This window comes from Leishmania major, chromosome 29 (genome assembly GCF_000002725.2).
Source record: "Leishmania major strain Friedlin complete genome, chromosome 29".
Taxonomy (NCBI): Eukaryota; Euglenozoa; class Kinetoplastea; order Trypanosomatida; family Trypanosomatidae; genus Leishmania; species Leishmania major.
This window is the reverse complement of record NC_007270.2, coordinates 463,049-482,342: the sequence shown is the minus strand read 5'-3', so window position 1 is coordinate 482,342 and position 19,294 is coordinate 463,049. Positions and strand designations below refer to the sequence as shown.

The following is a 19,294-nucleotide window of genomic DNA, read 5'->3' as shown; positions in this document are numbered from 1 at the left end:
AGGAGGCAGAGGAAGAGGGGAGGCGCCATGCCATGTTGGTGCACACTTTCGTGTATCTCTCCTGCCCTAAAGCGAGCAGCAGGGACGGCGAGCAGTCGGCACAGCCGGCTGCTGCCTTCATCTCTGCTTTTCTGCGCTACAGCATCCAAAACAAAAGAGGCGCGAGCTTGTCCCCCGCCCTCTCGCGATGTGTGGGCTCCATCCTTGAGCTAGCAAAGATGGCGCAGAAAACGCACGCATGCATGCATACGTGCTGAGGAGAGCCTTTCATCTTCGCTGAAGCAGCAAAGGCAAGAGGTAGAGGCAGCAGCTGCGTGCTCCTCCCCCCTACCAGCCACTCAACCACCTCGCCGACGCGCCTGCCATGTGCACGAGCACAAGGAGTGCGTCGATGCGACCGTCGAGAAAAGAAGAAAGTCAAGCAAAAAATTTTACAGGGCAGCGCATGTAGGGCAGGAGCGTGCGCAACAACTCTCCAGCTCAGTCAGCACCATCCTCGTCATCCTCATCGTCGACGAGGCGGCGCAGAAGAGAGCTGCCGTCTTTCCGTGGCGGCGGGTGTGGCTGTGAGGCGCCAGCAGGGGCTGCGAAGCGAGAGGCGGGCTGCGCACACGACGTCGCTCCTGCGGTAATAGAGACGGCGCTGGTGGCACGAGCCGCGTTAGCAAAGGTTGGCTTCAACGGTAGAGGTCCACGCGGGCGGGAGAGCAGCGACACTTCAGCGTCTGCGTCGTCGATGTCGCCGTCATTGTCGCTGTTGTAAACGAAGAACTTGTTTTGCTTGATGCTGCTCTTCTTGGGTGCAACGGCTGGTGCCGATGTGGTGATGGGTGTTGGACACGACGCGCTAGCCGGGGCCTGGAGTGCATTCGGCTTCTGCACCTGCACCAGCGTGGTTGTCACTGTCTCCGCTGCGACGCGGCGATCGCCGCCGTAGCGCGCCAGCACACGCCTCAGTTCATCCTGATCAGCTGGTGTCGTCGTCTCGGCTACGGTGCTCTGCTGCTCCTGTTGCCGCTGCCGCGCGCGCTGCTGGCGCTCCAGGGTACGCCAGCGTCGCTCCATGTCCTCGTTGAATTCTCGGAAAGCACGTTCATCGGCGTCCTCCTTGTCCTCGCCTCCGCTTCCGCCGCCGTCACTGTCGCCGCCAAGCGGGAAGGCTTTGGGCAAGGGGAAAGCGATGGACGATGATGACGGCGGTGACGATGCTGGCTCCGCACCTGTAGAACTCGGTGCCATGCCCGTCTTGCCGCTGTCATCCGCGTCTTCGTCGTCGTCTAGCGCATTTGCACGCACTTCGGTGCGGCGGGGGCGGCTGCGCAGCATTGTGAGCAGGTCCCCATCATTGTGTCCGGCGCGCTCCTCCACTGCTTCTTCAATCTGGCGGTTGCGCTCCTCCAGTTCACGGGCTGCTTCGTTTTCTCTTTCCAGCGCCGCCAGCGGGTTCAGCTCTGCCTCCGCCTTCGCCTTCTCCCATTCCTCCCGCGCCGCTTGGTTCTGCTTGTTGAGGGAGTAGAAGTCGCCCTCGACTCGCTTGCAGCCCTTCTCGCAGATGTAGCCGCCCGTGTCCTTGGGGGTCTCCGGGTCGGTGCGCAGGTAATACTTGCTCTTGCAGAAGCGGCACAATATCTCCAGTTCCCAGATGCGGATGCTGTCGAGGTAGCGCTTGTCGGTGGCCCGTCGATTGGCGTAGACGTGACTGCCGCGAGCGATGCGTCGGTGGCAGTGCTCGCAGATCAGATCGAACGGAATGGCAAACGTCTGCCGCTTGACATTGTCGTCACCGCCGTCGTCGGCACCCCCGTGCTTGCGCTTGCCGCGCTGCTCCTGACGCTGCTGTTCCTCAAGCTTTCGAAAATCGACATCAGGGGCGATGTAGTAGCCGGAGCTGTACGTCGCATTGATCTTGGACATGCTTGCAAGGGAGTGTGGCGCGCGTGACAGGGGAGAAGTGAGTCAGCACGGATAATCTGCCGCTGAAGACGGTACCGGTGTGGTCCTCAGCAGATGCCTTGCGTAGCGGAGCGCAAGAAGCTGCTTCACGGACTCACCCCAGCAAAGGAAAAGCATCCGGTGGAACAGGGGAAAGGAGAGGATGCACGGGAAGGGGGATGGCAATGCCGTGACGATGTAGAGAACGCGCGACGCACGAGAAGGACACGTTCACAGAGAGAGAGAGAGAGAGAGAGAGAGATGCATCGGTGGTGCGGCGCGCGCATATGTTACTCGCGCATGAGCTTGTGAGAGCACACCAGAGGGCGAAACACTTCTCGAAGAGTGCGAGAAAAGCCCCCACTGAGCGCAAAACATGCGAGCACAAGGCATTACGGGATGCGGGCTACGTGGGAAGTGCCCATCGTACATCCCAGGTGCAGATCCGCGGCAGCTGGGCCGCCCATGCACACCGTACAAAGCTAGGTAGTACGATTCACACGCCTTCGGCTGTCTGTGTGACCTTCCATCCCTCGCTCATCGAGAAGCAAGACGAACGTTGCGGCTCTTGTGCCGGCCATCCGCACGCCACATGGCCGCGATTCAACCCCCTTCTTGACAAAAACAATGTCATATGTGATGTGCCGTCGCAAAGCCCCTCACCCCTGCACGGCGAGGGGCTCGCCACACTTACGGCTGGGCCTGCGGCAGCGGCAGGTCTAGCCATGTCGACTCGAAGTTCCTCAAGGTGGCTGCGGCCGCTGCCTGCTTCCTCTGTGAGTCCGCTTCGGCGTTGTTGGTGATAGATAGATCCGCAAACCTGTGCACCCGGTCCTCTGCCGACGCGGCGTCCTCATCGCTCTCTGCCACCTCCGCCACCTCGACACGGTACCCACGCTGCAGAGCACTGCGCAGCAGTCCCCGATTTTCGTACCGATGAAAGGCAGCCAGAGCACCCGGGAGAAGTGGGTTGCGCCGCCGCAGCATCTCCATCTGCGCACTGTCCGCCAAGCACCATTCTCGCAAGACACCAGCAAAGCGCACAGGCGGTGGCGGCAGCAGAGACGGGGTCCACGGCAGGTGCACCGGGTAGCCGTCCTTGTTCACCACCACCACCGCCGCCGCCGTAGCCGCAGCAGCAGCAGCAGCCGTAGAAGCACTCGCAGGGCCAGCCTCGGAGTAGCGGGGAGGCTTTGCTTCGCCTGCGGCGCTCACGGACGGCGCCACAACGTAGGCGCCCAACTCGGGCGGAAACGTGAAGAAGCGAACGACGGCGTCGCGTTTCTCCTCCTGTGTGGCACCGCTTGGCACACAGGTGTAAAGCAGTTCCTCCACGGCGCTCTTTGGCGTCCGCGTAGACGCGCCGGCCTGCGCTAGCGCCAGCGACAGCACCGGCATCTGTCGACGATGCAGCGCGTACGTCACGGCGCCGTCTCGTGTGTTCTTGGATGTGATCAAGCACTCCCACGCCCGCATAAAGGGAACGGTGTTGTTAACATCACGTGTGTACACATCTGCCTCCTCCGCCTGCCAGTAACGCAGCAGTTGCAGTGTGGTAGACATGCTCAACGACGTGGCCTCAGAGGCGGTGCCGGTAGCTGCCTCCGGTGACAAAGAAGGCCTTGCCTGCTCTTCGGCAGACACAAGACTCCTGCTATCCACGACAACGAGCTGGCCAGTGACCGCTGCGGCAGAAGCTTGAATCAGCTCCAGCAGCACCGCCGCCTCCTCAACGTCCCCTCGCCCCTCCTCCGGTGTGTTTGCTGCAGCTGCAATGTCCACGTAGACAGTGACCCGCTCAAACCTTTCCGCGTGGGAGTCTGCCGACATTGCAACAACTGCTGCCGTCGTTAAAGCTTCTGTAGGATAGAGTGAAAACGAAAAGGATGAAGCCGCAAGTCGCACGCGCGCGGTGGGAGGGGAGAGAGAGAAGGGCTGAGGTACCGGCCACAGTGAGACAGAGAGGGGGAGAGAACAAGAGGGACGCGCGACGTGAAAGAAAAGAGGTGTGCGACGGAACAGCGGCGGCGGCGTGGCGTTGAGCCTTCGGCTTTCCTTTGCCTTCCTACAATGAGGCGCGCTGGGGAGGGAGCGGGGGAAAACGGTTCGTGTACGTGACCCTTTTCTGTGTAGGTGTGTACATGTCTGTCTGCCTGTGTCTGGGTGTGTGCATGCGTGTGTGCGCGCATCATGAGGCGGAAGAGGAGACGAAAGGATCGGCACATGCATAGAGAGAGAGAGAGAGACAGACAGAGATCGCAAAAGGGGGTAGAGGAGATGGCACGGAGGGACGAAATAACAAAAAGAAGGGAAGGGGCACTGCGGTGCGCGCCCACGATGCGGGACGCTGACAAGGGACGCGTGGTAGTGGACTGTGGCGCCAGAAAACAAAGGTAGACTCCCCAATCATCTCTAGAGGCGCTGCCGAGAAAAAAGGCCGCGCTTCCCCCGCCCTCCGCGCAGCCTTCGTGGCGTGCAGGCCGGCTCTGCCGGAAGCGATCAGGCCTCAAAGTACGCGTCCGCTTTCCGCCCTCGTTTCCTCTGTAGCACGGAGAGAAGAGCTGCGTCGTCTCGAGCACCGTGGACGGGTCTGTACGCACGGTCAGGTAGGCCCGCGCGGCTAAGTGAAAATATGGATGCAACATCGGCGTCCTCTCCCTTCATCTGCACCGCGCCATACGTCTCAGCCACCCAATGGAAGCACGCCAGCAGCGTTCAGAAGAGCACGCTGCTCAGCTGCGCACTTGGCTTGGAAAGACAGTAGTTCTTCGTGCGCGTTTAGGGCGCCCTTCAACGCTGTCCCCAGCACCATCATCTGCAGTGGCACAACGAGATACGCGCTCAGGCACACCAGCAGCCAGGACGGGAGAAAGAACTGCACGAGCGGGGCAGCTGAGGCGGTCACGTCATAGCTGGCAGCCAAGACACGCCACAGGCTCCACAGCAGTTGACCCGCCACAAGGAGGCACAGGAGCAGCCGTAACTTGAGAAGAAAGAGTGTCGGGGAGCGATGGAGAGCAGATACGGCAAAACGCCGGCGTAGCAGAGCAGCGCGACGCTGCTGCTGCCCTTCCAGCTGTCCTTGGTGTTGATGGGGGCAATGCTCCGAGGCGGGCACCGCGCCGTACCCTGCCAGCGGGGTGTCACGCCGCCCCTCTGCGAGGGCGACAGACGCCATGGGGGACAGCGACGGCGCTGCTTCGCCCCCACGCACGGCAGAGCTCGCGGTCAGAGTCGAGGGAGATCCTGTGGTCGCCGAGGGCGGCCGACACTCGTGCGGTGTTGCGCTAGGTGTGGTGTCCCTACTCGCACTAGCCTCCTTCACCACACCGTCGCCTTGCCCTGCGGCATCAGCTGTAACCGCGGACGCATTCACCACAAAGGCCTCAGCCGCTTCTGTCCATGCATCTCCCACGCAGAGCCAGAGAAGAACGCACACCAGAAACGCGCTCGGTACTGCGGTGTAAAAGGTCCAGTCCCAAGCCCAGGCGAGAAGCTGATCTGCGCGCACGAGCAACTGCAGGTACAGCGTAGCGTGGTGGAGTGCAACGCAATACCACGCCTTGCGAGGAAGAGGCACCAAGCTGGAGGGAGATGCTGCTATCACGCTAGTTGCGCCCAAGCTATCATCTCGTCGATTTCGATGCTGTTGCTCGACATGTCGACACCACAAGCCGTACACGTCTTCCCACTTCTGCAGCGTCCACCCCGCTGGCAGGGGCGCCGACGACGACGCTGAGCCGATAGCGCAAGCGGTGTGCAGCCGCGCCGTTACGGCGCCGTCTAGGTCCTCCACCAAGTGAATGTGCTCGGCAGATGGTACATGGTAGAGTCGCTGCAACGGCGCCGGCGCGACACCGTCTCTGCGGAGCTCAGACTCGCGAATGGCAAGGAGATGGAGCAGGTTCTCAAGACGCTTCCGCGCCTCGTACAGCCACGACAACTGCAGCGGAAGTCGAAGATCGCACGGCAGGAGTGCGGCAAGAGAGACAGCAGCGTCGGCAACGCCGTCGTCCACGCCGTTGATGCACCGCTCGGGGGCCTCAACAACAGACGCGACTCGTGTCACCGCGATACTGCCCAGCTCCGGTTGAGCCTGGCATGTCGCATGCTCCGCCCCTTTCCTCTTCGCTGCGACCGCGCCTGCGACGTCGCAACCGTCTCCATCGGCGACCTCACCCTCTAGTAAGGCTACGAGCTCCTCGAGAAACTGTACGTAGGTGTCCGGGCAGCCACGGCCGAACTTTTTGCACGCCGTATGAAGGCCCCACTCCAGCGGTGGATCGGGTAGGGCCCCTACATGATACGGTGCCTTGTCGAGCAAAGCAGCGCGCAAGTGCGCGACGCGCCTGTCCCTATACTGCTGGGCTGTGGCCGATGCGGAGAAGGTAGGCGCAGCAACAGCGGCCACACTCAGGAAGGCGAGAGCAAGACACAACGCCACGAGCGCCACCCGCGCCGCAGCAGTCAAGCGAAAGAAGCCAGGGTAAGCCATAAGCGGCTGCATCGAGTGGATAAGAGTAGGAAAGACTGCAAGGATGTGCTGTTAAGGGAAGGCGCCAGGTGTGTGTGAGCGAGCGTGCCGCGCTGCCCACGACCCTCTGGCCTGTGTGCTGCGCTGTGGCCGCTGTCGCGCTGTCTGGAAGAAGAGGAAGGAGGACGCCGGCGTGCACGTGTGCGCGTTTTTTTTTTGCGGGGAGGAAGGGGCTTCGAGACGAAGCCGCCTAGCAAAGAGAGGCGGCAGAGAGAGTAGCACCAGGGAAGAGGTGCGCAAGTGATGGTCGCGCCATGTTCAGCTCTCGCGCCACAAGCCCATATGAAGAAGGCCGCTCGTCGAAGCGGCCGGCTGCGAGTCTGTGGCCTCGTCACATGTGTATCACTGTCCGCGCATGCGCATCCGCTGATGAGCCTACAGAGACTTGAGCTGTCACGTACAAATGGCAGCCTTCGCATCGGCCGCTTTTCTCTTGATGGACTTCGTTGTTTGCCTCCCTGGCAGGGAGAAGGGCACAATGGACTCTGCGACGCATAAAACGGCAGACGGCAGTGCTCACACACACGCGCCAACGCACACACAAACGTGCAGCAGCCCACCACTGTCTCTGAGGCGGCGAGCGACACGCGACGCTTTCGTGGATCCCTAGTCAGCGTCGTTCAGCTCCGTCATCCATTCCAGCAATGGGGTGGGGGTGGGGCGAAGAAGAGAGAGAGAGAGAGAGAGTGAGTGATTCGACTGATGGTCAGTGTCCGCGCTGGCAAGCTGCAACTCCGTGAGAGACCTACGAAGAAAACGACGAAGAGCAGGGCACTCATGCACGCCGCTAAAGCGGAGCACGCCACCGACTGGAAAATGCACGCAACAGACATACCCGCCGCCAGCACGGACTTCGACACAGAAACAATAACAACAAAAACGAAAAGGTGAAAGCGACCAAGAAAACAGTGACCGCGCCTGAGGAAAGCAGTTCAAGAGATAGACAAGCAGAAGCCAGCAACCATGCACTTATACATACACCTGTGAATGGGCAAGAAATCAGCGTGAAGAGATCGCCAAATACCCCGGCGACAGCAGTCGTTGTTCGGCATGCGTGCATTTGAAGCGGGTGGGACGGCGTGTAAAGCTGATGATCGTGAGGGCAAGCAGAAGCCGCACGTTTTGAAAAAAAAAAAACAAAGAAAAAGGCGTAGAGCGAAGGAGAAAGCAGTCCGAAACAGCAGGGAAAGACGAGGGGCTCTTGTATATATATATATACATATATATATATATATGTGTATGTGTGTGTGTGTGTGTGTCCGTGTAGAGCTGACGTTCCCAGCACGAGCGTTATTATTCTTTTTCCCTTTGCCTGCACCGTGGTGAGCGGGTGGCGCGCATCGATCGTCGCGCCACCATCCGGCAGGAGTCGGTGCTCTTGGGCACCACGAAGTGAGGTGATGCGTGCAACAGGCGCTTTCACAAAGGCACGCACACGCATGCCGAAACACAGACACGGCAAGCGCTCTGAGAGGTAGGGGGTGTAGCAGGGCGAAAGCGGAACGAGTGCCAGAGCTCCTCTGGGAAGGGCCGCCCACGGCTGCAGAACTCTTCACGCGCCAGTGCCGAGCAACCAACACGCACAGTCCAAGGGCAGGTACAGGAGGATGGCAATCACCACCACGCGCCAGAGCACAGCATAGTGTCGCTGCGCCATATCCACCACGTAGAACCATACGGAGAAGAGCGGCACCGGTCGAGACGAGGGCAGTGGCACTGCAAAGCCGCTCCACACTACCTGCCACGAGTACAACACCGACACGGCGCACACAGAGACGACTGTGCCGAGCTGGTGTGTCAGCCACAGCGACAGCACGGCGGAGCTCATGCCGTAGCCGGCGTAGTACATCGAGCACTGCTCAAAGTGACGCAGCTGGTACGTGAGCGCTGACCCGCGATGGTGCACCGCGTCCGGTTGCTGCTGCGCGGCGTACCGGTAGTCGAACACGTAGAACACGTAGAGCTGCGCATTGAGCACCGCACATAGTGGTGTGCCGATCAGCGGCAGTCGCTCGATTGCGGATGCGAAGATCGCAAAGGACATGGTTGCCAGCGCCTTGAACAGCACCTCGCTGATGGCTTCTAGCTGAAGGACGACGGTCGCAAACGGGTCGGGGCTTGTGGACATTCTCTGCGACTGATGCGGCGATGCTGCGCGCGAGGCATGTGCTTGATGGTGGCGGGCACTGGTCAAAGCAGAGGCGGCGGCAGCAGCAGCGGCAGCTTTGGAAGCGTCGCCGAGTACCCAGTCCTGCAGCACTGCCGTCGGGCCCTTGTGCGTGATCATGCGCCACACTAAGTTCGTGGTGTGTCGTACGTACGGCTGCACAGAGCGCAGAAGCGCCGTGCACATGAGCAGTAACGAAGATGAGAACCCCCGTGCCTCGTACGGCGTACCATCCGCTCTGCCACCGCTGCTTTCCGCGCCGGAATACAGTGGAATAAGTGAAAGCCATGGCAGCGCCGCGCCGGCGGCGACGGACGGCGGCGGCGGCGGCGTGGGAGGTGCGTGATGGGAGGCGGCACTGGCGTCACTGCCACCTCCGCCACCACCCGCCATGGCTTTGTTCTTCGCTGACCCCGCGGCTGGTGTCTCGCGCAGCTCAGTGCCACGGAGCACCCACCCCTTGCGCACCAGCCACGTTTCGCGGTAGAGCTGGCTAAACCAGACAAGTCCGATAATCTGCAGAAGAGTGTAGAAGGGCCACTGGCCGACGTACTTGAGCATCCACAGACCCAACCGCACCGACCATAACAGCAAGAGGAATACCAGGGAGGTGGTGAGGGACCTCGTCGCAGTGGTACCGTTGCAGCTGCGCGCGTCCGCTGAAAGACTTGCAGTGGTCGCATTTCTATCGCCGACGACCGCACTACTCAGCGAAGATGGCGTGTTCGAGGCGAGGAAGCGTGAGAGACCCATGTACATGAGCGTAAGGCAGGCAAGGGCAAGGTTTGCCAGGAGGTTCTTGCGCAGGAGCATCCACAACTTCGGATCTCGCTCTAGCAAACTCCACGACGGCATCAAGAAGGTGTGTGCCAGACGGGGTGCACCAGGGCCGCTCCCAGAGAGAACCGCGGTCCGCGGCAACGGCACAGCGGACCCTGGCGTTGGCGTTGTCAGAAGTGCGCCCTCTGCAGCCGCCCTCTCAGCCACATCCGCCAACGGTGTAGATGAGAACGGCGGAGATGACAATCTGCCCTGCTCATCCGTCACCTCGGCCCCGTCGCGCGCGCGGCGCTTATCAAGCGCGGACGACCACACCAAAACAACGCCGAAGCTCTCCACGACACCTTGGAAGAAGTTGTGCACCTCCTGGCGCACCTGAGAGGTCACCAAGCTCAGTGGCATTCGAGAGCGTCGAGAAGCGGGGGTCAAGGGCGGTGTAAACAGTAGCTGGGGGACGGCGAGGGAAAGTGGAGGGAAGCAGTGCAAGGGCTGCAATAGGCGTGCGTGCTTGGACCTGCCCTCGTCTACACTTCTGCGCACGGATGAGTAGATAGACGTCGACCCGGGCTTTCTAGAAGGCTCATATAGAAGAACGGAACGAACTGCTCAGTTGCTGAGCATAGAAGCGGAGAGGAGGTGCAAGCGAGAGGTTTGGAGGATATGATGGAGAGTCGTGTGTGTGTGTGTGTGGGGGGTTTGGGGGGGGGGGCTGCAGAAGCGTAGAGTTTTTCATCTGCCTTCTTACTGTTCACCACCGCCCCACTTGCACGGCGCCGTCTGCGGGGCTGGAAGGAGAGCCACCTAAACGGAAAAGACGCCGTGCAAAGGGTTACTAGGCCTCGCTTTTATGTGCGTTCCCGGGATACGCACGCGTGCATGAGACAAGCGCCCATCTCGCACGGGGAGGAGGAGGAGGAGGTCCTCATGCACAGTTTGTGCCCACCCCAGCCTCCCCCGGTTGGTCTCCAGGGCTACCACGACCGCGTAGTAGCCCTGGAAGAAAGGAACGAGCGGCAAATAGGGCGCTTCCGGCATTTTCTCCATGAGAATTCCACGCAAACGCACTGCCCAACCTGGCACACAACGGAAGCATACGGCTACGCGAAAACACAATATCAGCGCATACGTGGCCTGCATCGTCGCCATCGCCATCTCCCATTCAGCCCGCACATGACCTTCTCGAGAAGCCGTGAGCATCACTGCACGAGAACCGTACCAACCGTTCACATCGCTCTGCATGCACACGCACTCGTGCACGGCAGCAGCCATCACTCACACACGGACGACGACGACGACGTAAGAAAGTTGAAAATGCAGACGGTCACCAACGCGCACACCAACATCAACAACACGAAACGAAAGGGGGGTCGAACAGACAGGCGGTGTGCACACACACACGTATACATAGACAGAGATAGAGAGAGACAGACACAGACAGACGAACAGACAACTCAGTGATTCAGAAGTAGGAAGGGCCGTGAGACATCACAAGACGTTACGACACGGCACGTGCAGCCCACCCCGAGATCAAGCTGAGCACGCCCCGGCAACACCCGCCGACATACAAAAATCACTTGGCCAGCGCTTAGTTGTATGCGTGTGCATGGCCATGCGGGTCGGCATGTCTGTGTGCACTAGCGTGTGCGCCTTGGCTTTCTCGAACGGCGCGCTCACGCACACCCCAGAAAACGGGCAAACGCACACACACAGAAGCACAGAGACAACACACAACATCAACGACCGAATCAAGGCATGCAGACACAAGCAGCGGAAAACATGCAGCACAGGCCCACACTTCAGACTCCACCTCGTCGCCCATCGCTCGGGCCACAACACACCACAAAAAAAAAAAGCATCTGCTCAGGATTCCATTAGGCGCAAAACGTTATCATAAAGGAATGACTTGATGGCCTCTACGGAGGCCAGCGGCGTCGAGTCCGAATAGGGCGACCCCTCCTTGCCCTCCTCCTCTATAATGATATTGCTCAGCGACGTGGCAGCCGAGGTTTGCGGGTTTGTGGCGCCAAGAGACGGGGAGCTCAGGCCAGTTGCATTACCGCTTGCAGAGCCACCGCCAGCATTGGCCGCGACAAAGGAGGAGGAGGGTGGCAGCACAACAGGCGCCATGGCCGGAGTGATGATGTGACTTGATGCACTGCCGCCGCCGCTAGTTGCAGCTGCAGCGACTGCACTGACGTTGCCAGGCACCGGTGTCGTTGTCGGCGAGCTCGGCAGCGGGGAGGCACCGCTCGGCGTCGAAGAGCGACGCGTAATTACCTCCGGCAACAGCTGCGCCTGTCCAGACGACTGCGAAGATGTGAGACTTCGCAAAGTGGGGTTCATGCCAGACGCGGGAGACGAAGTGCCTCCTCCCACTGAGCCGCCGGCAGCGGAGCTCGACACCGAAGACACGGGCAAGCCCGCGGCACTCCCCGTGGAGGATGCTTGGGCTGAGGCGTTTGGCCGCCCCTCGGGGGCCAGGCGGCGCCGCAGCACCGCGCTCGTCCGCTGCGGCCACCGGATGCACGCCAGATAGAGCTCCCCCTCACGCGCCGGCAGCTGCTTCTCATCCGCCTCTAGAATAGGCGCAATGATGTACTCCTGCAAGAGCGCCAGGTCCTTGGCGTGTTGACGGCGAAGAGCCGAGGTGTTATCCAACACACGCGGCGGTGGTGCAATCGAGGGTGAAGATGCGGCGGCGGCCGCCGTGCTCTCATCACCGCTGCCAAACCGCTGAGGCAAAGCCTCGGCTGGTGTGCCGGTCGGCGCAGGTGACGCTTGGCGCAGCAGAGTTGCCCTCACCCGCAGCCCACCCTCCTCGTCGACACCGAGCTCGTCATGCGCAGGCACGCCACCACCGTGGTGCGTCGCTGGCGCAGATGACGGTGAGTCAGGCGCTGGCGGATGGCTGAGGATCGAGTCATAAAAGTACACTGTCGGCAACGGGCGAGCGGCAGCGGCGGGTTTGTGCGCGGTGGCAGCGCTCGCCAGTGAACGGGCACCGCTCACGTGAAGCCCGTGTAGTCCCGCGGGAGAATCCAGCTGGAGAGTGAGGGGGCCGGGCATCGGAGAGCTCATCGCTGCAAGCTTGGGTGACAGGCCTGCGCGCGTTTCCGACCAGCCATCTTCCAAGAATAGTGGCGCGCTGCCACTACGGTTGCTGAAGTTGCTGTGGCCGGGGCGGTGCGACGCGGAAGCCGAGCCAAGATCGGCTCCGCCAGGGGCAACGCTCAGCGTTGCGGCCGCCGTGATGCTCGGCGAGTAGCGAGTGGGTAATGAGTACTCCTCAACACCGGTGCTGCCACCTGCGGTGGCGTGAAACACCGCAGGCGACAAGGTCACCCGGTCCCCGCCAACGGTGAAAGACGTTGCGTACGTGCCGTGCGGCGCCATCACCTGCAGCTGCGCCGGCTCTGACCACGCACGCTGTTTGCGCGCCTCTACCTCTGCGTAAAACCACCGTCGCACCTCATCCAGCGCGTTGACGCACTGTTGGTGCAGCTGCGAGTCGACGGAGCCGAACGCGCCGAGGACGACAAAATAACCGCCCCTCTCCAGCAGGGATGGGAGTTCACCGTCTGCCACGAGGAACGGTTTGATGGGTGGGAAGAGGCGCTCCGCTGGGTAGTGCAGTGATACGGTATCAGCGGTGGCAACCCAGTCATCCTTTTCGACGGCAGTCACCTTCTTGGTCGATGTACCTGACACGTTCAACAGCTCTGTGGGAGAACGCAGAAGCTTCGCATCTTCGAACACGACTGGGCTGCTGACCTTCGACGGCGGCGAGGGACGAGAAGATAGAGCAGTGTGCAGTAGATCTTGCTGCGGCTGCCGACAGCCACTGGCAAAGGATGAGAACATCTGCCGCCGCACGCGCGAAAAGGCCGACACATCCTCTTGCTTCACGCGCAGCACATCAGCCGACTCGCTAGTCCAGGGAAAACCCTTGCCCTCTGGATCAGCGCAGAGGTGCGTCTCGCCGTGCAGCTGCACCACCTTCCAAAGTCCGTAGAGCCGCTGCCCAAGCAGCTGCTGCGATATGACGGTGGTGTCGCACAGGGCCGTGAGTGTGCCAGCGGGGTCGCCGAGTTCGTCCTCGACCTCGTCTCTGTCCTCAGCGCTGATGGCCCCGGTATGCACGGCCGCCGTGCACCCTGCGTTCGTAGGTTGCTGCTGTTGCTGTGCAGAGGGCAGCTCGACGACCACCATGCGCGGGAAGGACTTGACGTGAAAGATACAGCGCGCCATCTCACTCGCGTGCTTCTGCAGCTGACGCTCCAGCCTACTTCGTGCCACGAAGGGGGAGACGCAGAGCCAGTCCGCCGGCATCTCCGCCATGGCGGCGCACACGCCTTGCAGCGACTCATCGGCGCTGACGTAGATGACCTGCACACACAGGCGAGGTGCCGCGTCCGATGCGGCACCTTTGTCGGTCACCGCACCCACCTCACCGGAAGGAGGCGCGCTTGCCATGCACGCCCCTTCCTCGGATGCGCTGCCGCCGTCAGCGTCGGCGCGAATAAAGCTGCAGAAGCTGCGCATGTCATGGCGACTGCTTGTGTCCTCAAAGCCACCGGTAAAGCCGACCAGGCCGCCGCCGGCCCAGTCCATCAAGGAGTTGCTGAAGCCTTTCCATGAAGCGAATGGGGCGACATCATCGTCCCCAGCGCTCAGCTGGCTGTCGGAGCCCTGCATCTTCAGGCCACTCAGACCTCCGCGCAAGGCCCCAACATCACCGCCGTCGCCGTGGGACCCTTTCCTGGAGGCCGGTGCGCCGGCCGATGCAGATGGGGGCGGGTTGATGGCGCTGCATAGGCGGCGCACCGCGCGCACAAACTTCGGCATTCCTGGATGCCAGTCAGCGCCGAAGAGGATCAAGAGATGCGTGCACTGATGGAGCCTCACTGCAACCTCGCGCTGCCAGTTCTCGAGTAGCCGTTCCATGATCCGCTGCGTCGCGGCGTCCGACAGTGACGGTTGCGGTGGCGCCGGGGTGGAAGGAAGCGGCGACCGGGGCTGGCAAGATAAACCACGGGGCACGGGCAGGCGACGCGCGCTGGCGTCCTCGGCGCTGTCCGCCAGCGACAGGGACGGAAACACGGGACTTTCGTTCGAGGCGTCCGCCATGGACTGGTGCACGGCCTCCTGCATCACGGGCGCAGCGATGGACTGCCCATTTGCCTTTCCAAGCTCTGAAGACGACAGGGCAGTGTCGTTGGCTGCCTGACGCGCCCGTTCCCGCACCTCGCGCCCTGTCACTGAGCAGAAGGCAAGGCGGTGCAGCGGGTGCATCGGCAAGCGGCGCCCCGACCACGTCAGCGGCGCTACCCCCGCTCCTCGTATTCCACCACTCCGGGGAGAGAGGTTGTCGTGCGAAAGGGCGATAGCTGCCGGCGACTCAGAGATGCTGTTCGATGCGCTGCTGAGTCCGGCGTGCCGGGGCACCGCGGACGATGGCACCACCGCCGTCGCAGCGGGCGTTCTAGATGGCGTGGTCGAGCATCGCGCGCCTGCTGCCCCAGCCGAGGACGCTCCTGTTGCTCGGTCGAAATCGCTCGAGTCCTCTCTACCATCCTCCGCGTCGCCACGTCGCCTCTCACCGCGTGATGTTATTGCGCTCGCACGACGGCTGAACGGACGCAAGGAAGGCAACGGCGGCGACGAGACGGCCTTGTCCCCCTTGGGCACATTCTCGTCCTCCTCCGGTGCGTATGTGGAGGCGGCAGTGGTGGCTGTGACTACACTAGCTGTCATCAAGGACAGTGGTGCTTGCACCGTCAGCGGATCCGCCAGCACGTGATTCCATGGAAACCGTGAGGAAAACATCGGCAGCGGCGCTGGCGAGGAGGACGGTGAAATTGGCGGGGCCCCTGGCGCGGCTGCGATGCAGCCCTCCGCGGTCTTCATAGGCGCCACTGCGCTAGACGCCACGGCATCCGTAAGCGGTAGCGCAGATGCTAACGGGACTTGAATAGTTGGCGCCTTGATCCTCCCCTCCTCTTCTCTGGTAGATGACGAGGAATCCTTGGACACCCGGGTGCCGCTACCCTCCGTCTTGCCGAGTTGATTAGGAATGTCCATTTCCGAGTCCAAGTCACTCACTGCAAGCACGCCGGCGACGTCGCCTCCGTAGGCCTTTGGGTCCCAGCTGGGGAACGACGCGTGGCCCTTCGTCATGCATACGTTGTTGAGGGAGAAGTTCGCCGAGGACGCTGTAGTGGCCGCACTCCAGTACAGCGCTGGCATCGAGAGGTGGCACAAGGGCTGGGTTGTGAGGCTGATCGATTTCTTGCACACCTTGTGCGAATTCTTCTGCCGTGTGTCGTCACTGTCGTCATCCGTGGCGAAGCGAGTGAGGGACGTCATTGCAGTGTCAAACGGCTGCTCGGTGATGAGCACACCTTGTTCGTCGCCCTGCTCGTCCTTCTCCTCCGACCGACCGGGGCTCATCATACCCTGCTGAACGCCGGCAGCGAGCTCGTTGTTGCTCATGCTCGCGTTGGGGAGCAGAGGAGATACGGTCACTGCCGATATCGATGCCGTCGCTGGTGTCGCTGTCGACGTTGCCGAGTGCGCACTGCTGTCCGCCACGTAGCGCGCGGTAATGGGAACCGCCTTCACCGGGGTGGGCTCGGCGGTGGGGATCTGTGGGTCATGTACAGAGGCAGAGCTTTCAAGGCGGCCAGTGGAGCCCAATAAGCTTGTGCTGCGCCTCTTTGGCGTGTGCGCGGAGTCACTAGTGGACGCGTCGCCGTCGTCGGCCGCAACCTCGACGTGTGAAGCCAGAGGATTCGTGTTGAAGCGACCCGTCGCCGTGGCGACGCCCTGCAACGGCGATAATGCTGGCGACTCCGCCACGAGTAGCACGCGCGGCTGCGGTGACGACGGCGACTTCTCTGTCACGTTCAGTTCAATGATGTCAACCCTGTATTGAGGAAGTGGCGGGACAGCGGGCGCTTGCTGCGAGGCCTCGCTGGCCTGCGGCGAAGGAGACGACGCACTCATCAATGCCCTCGCCGTTGCAGACGTCGATGCGCTCCCCGCGCCGGTGGCGAGTGATGCGGCCGCCGTGATGGGGGAAGTGGTGGGAGCCGCAGCACGTAGTGCGGACGCCCTTGCGACGCTGGCGTCGACCTCATCGATGTAGCGTGCCAGCTCCTTCTCCATGTACTGCAGCGCCTCCACAGTCACGACGTTGCCAGCCGGGTCGACGAGCACTACGGTCGGCCAGGACTGTATGTTGCACATCTGCATGACTCGCCGATAGCCGTCGTTGCTCTCCACCGAGTACCACCCGCCATAGTACGGGTTCTGCGTTATCTCGCTGTCGAAGGCAATGTTGTCGGGGCTAAGCCACACGTCCGGCTGGCCATCGAGGAGGTGGCGCAGGACTGAGCTGAGCCGCTGCGTGGCCGCCACGTCATCATTGCTGAGGCTGCCTCTCAACAACTCGCGCAAGACTGCCGCAGCTGTAGCGCTGCCCTCGTCTGCGCAAGTCTCAGACCGCGCCACAAAAGGGTCGCCGACGTTGTGGAGCAAAGGAATGGCGGAAGATGCGCGCGGAGAAGCCGAACCGGAGGTGGTGGTTGGCAGGTGGCCACCACCGCTGAAGCAAGCACCAGGTTGCATCGAGACTCCGCGTACGCCGTCAGGGGCGCTGTGAGGGGACAAGGACACTGGCAAAGGGCTATACACTTGCGTGCGGGTGCCGCTGGGCGGCGGAGAAGCGGCACTACCCACACCGACATCACCGCCCGCGGTGGCCCCGGGAGAGATCAACGCGACACCGCCGTGTCCGTCCGCCCCCGCAGGAGCGCCAACGCTACCACCAAGGGTTGAAGTGCTCGACGTCCCACCCGGGTTGCTGCGCACTGGTCCTTCTGTCGTGTACTGCAGCTCCAAAACGGCGACGGGAACCGGCCCTGTGGCTGCCAGGTTCATGGCATCGCGGCCCTCCAGGAACGGCTCGCTGGTCTCCTCCTGCATCGGCTTCTGGTGCGCCAGGCCATGCAGAAGGAGACAGTAGAAGAGGAGAACCTTCTGCTGCGTGCTCGCAGCGGCAGCAGCAGCGCGCACGATGGCCTGCCGAGCCGCCGCGCCTGGGCCGCCGCCAGCACCACTGTGCGAGGCATGGTGATTACTGAGGTGGTGTCCGCCAACCGTCGCCGTCGACGTGGATGCTGAAGGGTCGACGGACTTGCTCATTGGCGCGGAGAAGTTTGGCCGCCCGCTGCCGGTGGACAGTGTATGAGAACTCACACCGGTCATGAAGGACGAAGAGGACGACGTGCTGGAGCCTAGGCGCTGCTTTGAAGGATCCATATGAGGACTTTGCAGCAGTGCCGATGTCTGGTGCGCGCGCGCGCCACTGGCACCGGCGCCACCGCCACCGCTAGCAGCGCCACCGGAGCTAAGGAACGGAGCACTGCCAGCGCCGACGCTGCCCCACAACCCCGCAGCGGACGTCTCGCCTGCCCGGTGAGGCGGGGGGAGGTACAGCAGCACGTACTTACCCGCAATCACCTTGGTGGGCACACTGTACTCTAGTCGTTGCGGCCGAATAGCGGGGCGTCCCCCAGAAGCTGTTGGGCCACCGCCTCCACCGGTCGCGCTGTGGACTGCGTCACTGGTGATAACCGGTGTAGACACGCCCGGGACTAACGGGCTCAGCACAGAGCCCTCACGAGAGAAAGAAAGCGTGTGGTCAGCCGCAGCCGTAGGCAAGGGCAGCATGCCACTGGCTTTCAGGGACGACGAGCGACGGCGGGAGCCTGGCAAGTGCAGCGGTAGTGTCATCACAGGGGCGCGGTCGACACCTAGTGTAGGCGTGCGTGGCGGAAGAAGCAACGAGGGCGGCTCTGTCTCAGCATTTCCGCCACGCCTGAGCGGGAACGTAGACTCAACGGCATTTGCTTCCTTGACGGGCGGTGTGGCCTTCGCAGTAACCGACACAGGCACTGCCCATGTGCGGTTGGTGCTATCTGCCTTGGGGGTGAGAAGATACTCCGCGGCAGTAGTGGTGTGATCGTTGTCGTTGTCACTACCGGCACCAACGATGTCGGGCATCACCGGCACACCGGCCACCGAGTTCATCGCAAATGCAGTGGAATGCAAGAGCGATGACTGTCCTCGGCGCCGCGCCGAGCCACCGGGGTGCACTCTCGACGTGTCGAGCGGCTCATACCGCTTCGTGGCGTACAGCACGCCCAGGACGTAGTCCATCTTGAAGAATCGTGTTCTGTTTGGGAGTGTTCGGTGGAGGCACCCGCAGTGTATATGTGTGAAATCTACCGTGGGCGGGTGTGCAGAGGATTTCAGCGAACGGCTCCGACGTGCTGCCTCCCGTTCGCACGACTGCCTGACGCTCGCCTTCCGACCGCGCTGAGCCTCGAGTCCTCCTCTCGTGGCGCACTAGAAAGCAAAGCAGCTGAAACGACGCGGGGTGGGGCGGGCCTCGACGAAGAAGACGCGTCCGGCCTCAAAAGCGTCCGTGGCTCGTGCGCCCCGATCCCCTGCGAATACAGCCAACGCGCTCAGAGTGCGCGGAGCGGTAGGCGACGACTGGGGTGCGGGTGGAGTGCCGAGATGAAAGGTCCCTCAGAGAGCGCGCTTCTCGCCGTCGCCGCGACGGTGCCGCCCGCGAAAAAAAAAAAAACAAAAGCGCCCGAGTCGGGCAGTGAGACAGAGGGCTGACGTGTTCCGTGGTGCGCGACGGTGAGGGGGAGAGGCTGAGGAGAACACTAGCGAGGAGTTATGTGTACGAACAGGAAGTGAAAACAACAACCAAAGACGCGAAGGCAAGATGCCCAACACAAACGCCGGCGCGCAGGGCCACGCCAAGACACACAGGCACTGTCACACTCGCCAACGCAGAGGGAGGG

General features: G+C 62.1%; 5 protein-coding genes across 5 annotated transcripts; all 5 read right to left on the bottom strand.

The window, feature by feature from the left end:
• Positions 1–480: 480 nt before the first annotated feature.
• LMJF_29_1220 (conserved hypothetical protein) lies at positions 481–1,914 on the bottom strand (the record flags this gene model as incomplete). The annotated part of the gene is made up of 1 exon (XM_003722153.1): positions 481–1,914. The coding sequence occupies one exon, from the start codon at positions 1,912–1,914 to the stop codon at positions 481–483; it is 1,434 nt and encodes a 477-aa protein (XP_003722201.1).
• Positions 1,915–2,622: 708 nt separating this feature from the next.
• LMJF_29_1210 (conserved hypothetical protein) lies at positions 2,623–3,762 on the bottom strand (the record flags this gene model as incomplete). The annotated part of the gene is made up of 1 exon (XM_003722152.1): positions 2,623–3,762. One exon carries the CDS (start codon positions 3,760–3,762, stop codon positions 2,623–2,625), a length of 1,140 nt encoding a protein of 379 aa, XP_003722200.1.
• Positions 3,763–4,615: 853 nt separating this feature from the next.
• On the bottom strand, positions 4,616–6,439 carry LMJF_29_1200 (conserved hypothetical protein; the record flags this gene model as incomplete). Its single annotated transcript, XM_003722151.1, has 1 exon — positions 4,616–6,439. One exon carries the CDS (start codon positions 6,437–6,439, stop codon positions 4,616–4,618), a length of 1,824 nt encoding a protein of 607 aa, XP_003722199.1.
• Positions 6,440–8,018: 1,579 nt separating this feature from the next.
• Positions 8,019–9,815, bottom strand: LMJF_29_1190 (conserved hypothetical protein; the record flags this gene model as incomplete). Its single annotated transcript, XM_003722150.1, has 1 exon — positions 8,019–9,815. One exon carries the CDS (start codon positions 9,813–9,815, stop codon positions 8,019–8,021), a length of 1,797 nt encoding a protein of 598 aa, XP_003722198.1.
• A 1,458-nt stretch (positions 9,816–11,273) lies between these two features.
• Positions 11,274–18,635, bottom strand: LMJF_29_1180 (conserved hypothetical protein; the record flags this gene model as incomplete). Its single annotated transcript, XM_003722149.1, has 1 exon — positions 11,274–18,635. The coding sequence occupies one exon, from the start codon at positions 18,633–18,635 to the stop codon at positions 11,274–11,276; it is 7,362 nt and encodes a 2,453-aa protein (XP_003722197.1).
• Between the last annotated feature and the right edge of the window lie 659 nt (positions 18,636–19,294).